Source organism: Coptis chinensis, chromosome 2 (assembly GCF_015680905.1).
Source record: "Coptis chinensis isolate HL-2020 chromosome 2, ASM1568090v1, whole genome shotgun sequence".
Lineage (NCBI taxonomy): Eukaryota > Viridiplantae > Streptophyta > Magnoliopsida > Ranunculales > Ranunculaceae > Coptis > Coptis chinensis.
This window is the reverse complement of record NC_141457.1, coordinates 54,758,038-54,761,074: the sequence shown is the minus strand read 5'-3', so window position 1 is coordinate 54,761,074 and position 3,037 is coordinate 54,758,038. Positions and strand designations below refer to the sequence as shown.

The following is a 3,037-nucleotide window of genomic DNA, read 5'->3' as shown; positions in this document are numbered from 1 at the left end:
TTCCTCCCATGCATTAATAGAAGTACCATTACCCAGTTTCCAAACCGAGCCAGCATTGAGAATGTTTCGTGTTGCACAAATGTTTTTCCACATCACAGATGAATTTGATTTGACTTCTGCCATCAAGAAACTGGAGTTGTGAAAGTACCTCTGTTTCATTTGCAGTGCCCATAAAGATGTGGGATTCAGCAGATCCCATCCTTTCTTTGCCAGTAAAACATAATTTTGTAACTGTAGTTCCTTAATGCCCAGTCCACCATTATTCTTTGACATACATGCTACCCTCCATGGAAAAAAATGCAGTTTCCTTATCTCTGGTGTATGACCCCATAAGAAAGATCTTCGGATTATCTCCATTCGATCCAGGATCCGGGCAGGTAAAATTGTACAGGACATCATATGAGTAGGCAGAGAAGATAAAACTGAATTTACTAGAGTAAGTCGGCCAGCCTTAGATAAACAACTCGCTTTCCAACCTGCTAGTTTCCTTTGAAATCTTTCCAAAAGAGGAGAAAACCTTTGAACTCTACCCTTGCCTGTTAAATGTGGTACTCCCAAGTACAGTGGCATGACCGAAGTCGACGGCATCATGAAACTTTTTCTCAAAAAGTAAACAAACCTTCGATGCAATTTGGGGTGATGAATTATTTGGGACTTGGCTCTATTGATAGTCTGACCTGAAACTTTACAGTACTCCTTGAGCAGATTGTTCAAATGATGCTGCTCCTCAAAACCACACTTACCCAGAACTAAAAGATCATCCGCATACATTAAGTGAGAAACCGGTTGACAGAATCTACCCAATTTACAACCATGTATAATCCCTTCTCTGTTCAGTTTCAAGAAATTCAAAGATAGTAGCTCTGAACATAATATAAAAAGATAGGGCGACAGTGGATCACCCTGTCTTAGTCCTCTAGATGGTTTAAAAAAACCATGTGCAGCTCCATTGAGTAACACCGAATAAGAAACATTCTGAACACAAAATAGTATCTTGTTAATCCAATCCACCGGAAAGTCGAACTTTGCTAGCATCACCCGCAGAAAACTCCATTCAATTTTATCATAAACACTGCGATCAATCTTCGAGCAAAATATTTCGCTTTTCCGCTTCCCATGCCTCTTATCTTATGATAAAATTCATTTGCAAGCAAAACATTGTCATGAATACTACGCTTGGGTAAGAAGGCAAATGAAAAGGACCAATGATTCTTTGGAGGATAGGTCTCAATCGATTGACAATAATCTTAGAGATAATTTTATAGACCACATTTGTCAAACTGATTGGCCGAAAATGTTCCGGTAGAGAAGGATTCATGATTTTTGGAATTAAAGCAATGAACGAATGATTTAGCTGCAGGGAGAAAGAGCCCGAAAGAAAAAAGACTTTACTGTTGCACTTACTTGATCCCCACCAAAATTCCAAAAATGCTGAAAAAAGAATGCCTGATATCCATCTGGTCCTGGAGATTTAAAAGGCTTCATATGCTTCAAAGCAGTGACAATTTCATCAGTATCAACTCCTTTTAACAGATTTGCTTTTTCTGATTCTTCAAGTGATGGGGCTGGAACATTGAAAATCTGAGACAGTAGATCAGGGTCCGAAGTAGTCATTGTGTCTTCAAAAAAAGCACGAGCCTATCCCCCCATCATCGCCGTTCAGTTAAAATGGCACCATTAGTATCTTTGATTGAGTGTATGTGATTTCTTTGTCTACGACAACTTACAATATTATGGTAGAACCTTGTGTTCTGTTCTCCATATTGGAACCAATCCAGGCAAGCTTTCTGCCCCCAATGATTTGCTTTCTGTACCAGAATATCATTATGTTCCATCATCAATTCATTCTCCACCCTGAATAAATCATCTGCGGCGTTGTGATTCTCTATCAAACGTTGCATCTCACTCAGCCTTTGTAGAACACAGTCCAACTTATGTTCAACATCTCCAAAAACATGTTTATTCCACCATCTTAAATTCTGTTTACAATTTTGCAGCTTCTTACATAGTACAAAAGAAGGAGAACCTTGCAACTCCTTGTGAAAGGCATCTCTTATCTGTTCCTGACACCCATCATGTTGCGCCCACATTATTTCAAACCTGAACGGCCTTCTAATCATAACCCGGTCTTGTAGCAATTTTAAAATCAGAAACTTATGATCAGAAGTGGTGGCCAACTCATGAAGAACTCTACAGCCAGAAAAAGTAGAACGCCAAGCTTCATTTGCCATCATGCGATCAATTCTTTCCCATATTCTGTGGCTCCCATTCTGTTTATTTGTCCAAGTATAAATACTACCAACAAAACCTAAATCAAACAGCTCACACTCATCAATCATATCCAAGAAAAACCTCACTTTAGGATAATTAAAAGGTTTTCCCCCACATTTTTCCTCTGGACAAGTTATTTCATTAAAATCTCCCATGAGCAACCATGATTCATTATTGTTAGGCTTAACCATAGCAAGAACAGGCCACTGTAATCTCCTAACACAAGATTTAGAATTACCATAGACACAAGACAAAAAGAAACATTCCTTTACCCCATTCAGTTGTACTGCTATTTTACAGTGAATGAACCAGGAATCATACATCAACACATCTACCACCACAGATTTATCCCAAAAGATCCACAACCCACCAGACAACCCGCAGCTTGGAACTACAAAAGACTCGAAATCTCCTAACCTTTTAATAAGTCTGACACCTTTATTTACAGAACACTTAGTTTCCATAACAAAACTAAATAAAGGCCTGACAACTCTGATTTTATTTTTCAGCTCTTCCATCATCGAAGGGCGGCCACTCCCTCGACTGTTCCAAGCAAGTAGACTCATGGAAACCTTGGGGTCTGCTTACGGCCAGGCCCCTTAACCGACTGAAGCTTTTTGCCTTTCCCAGCAGAACTCTTATGCAGTGTGTTGGGACGTTCAACCTCTACTTCAACTTCATCATGAATAGGAGTTTTTCTTCTTGATTCGCGATCTGCCTCAAAGAAACTATCAACTAGTTCATTGACATTCTCCCGATCATGTAT

At 39.3% G+C, this 3,037-nt stretch overlaps 1 protein-coding gene across 1 annotated transcript; it reads right to left on the bottom strand.

The window, feature by feature from the left end:
• Nucleotides 1-1,649: 1,649 nt before the first annotated feature.
• Nucleotides 1,650-2,789, bottom strand: LOC147516660 (uncharacterized). Its single transcript, XM_086593339.1, has one exon. It carries the CDS (start codon nucleotides 2,787-2,789, stop codon nucleotides 1,650-1,652), a length of 1,140 nt encoding a protein of 379 aa, XP_086449465.1.
• Between the last annotated feature and the right edge of the window lie 248 nt (nucleotides 2,790-3,037).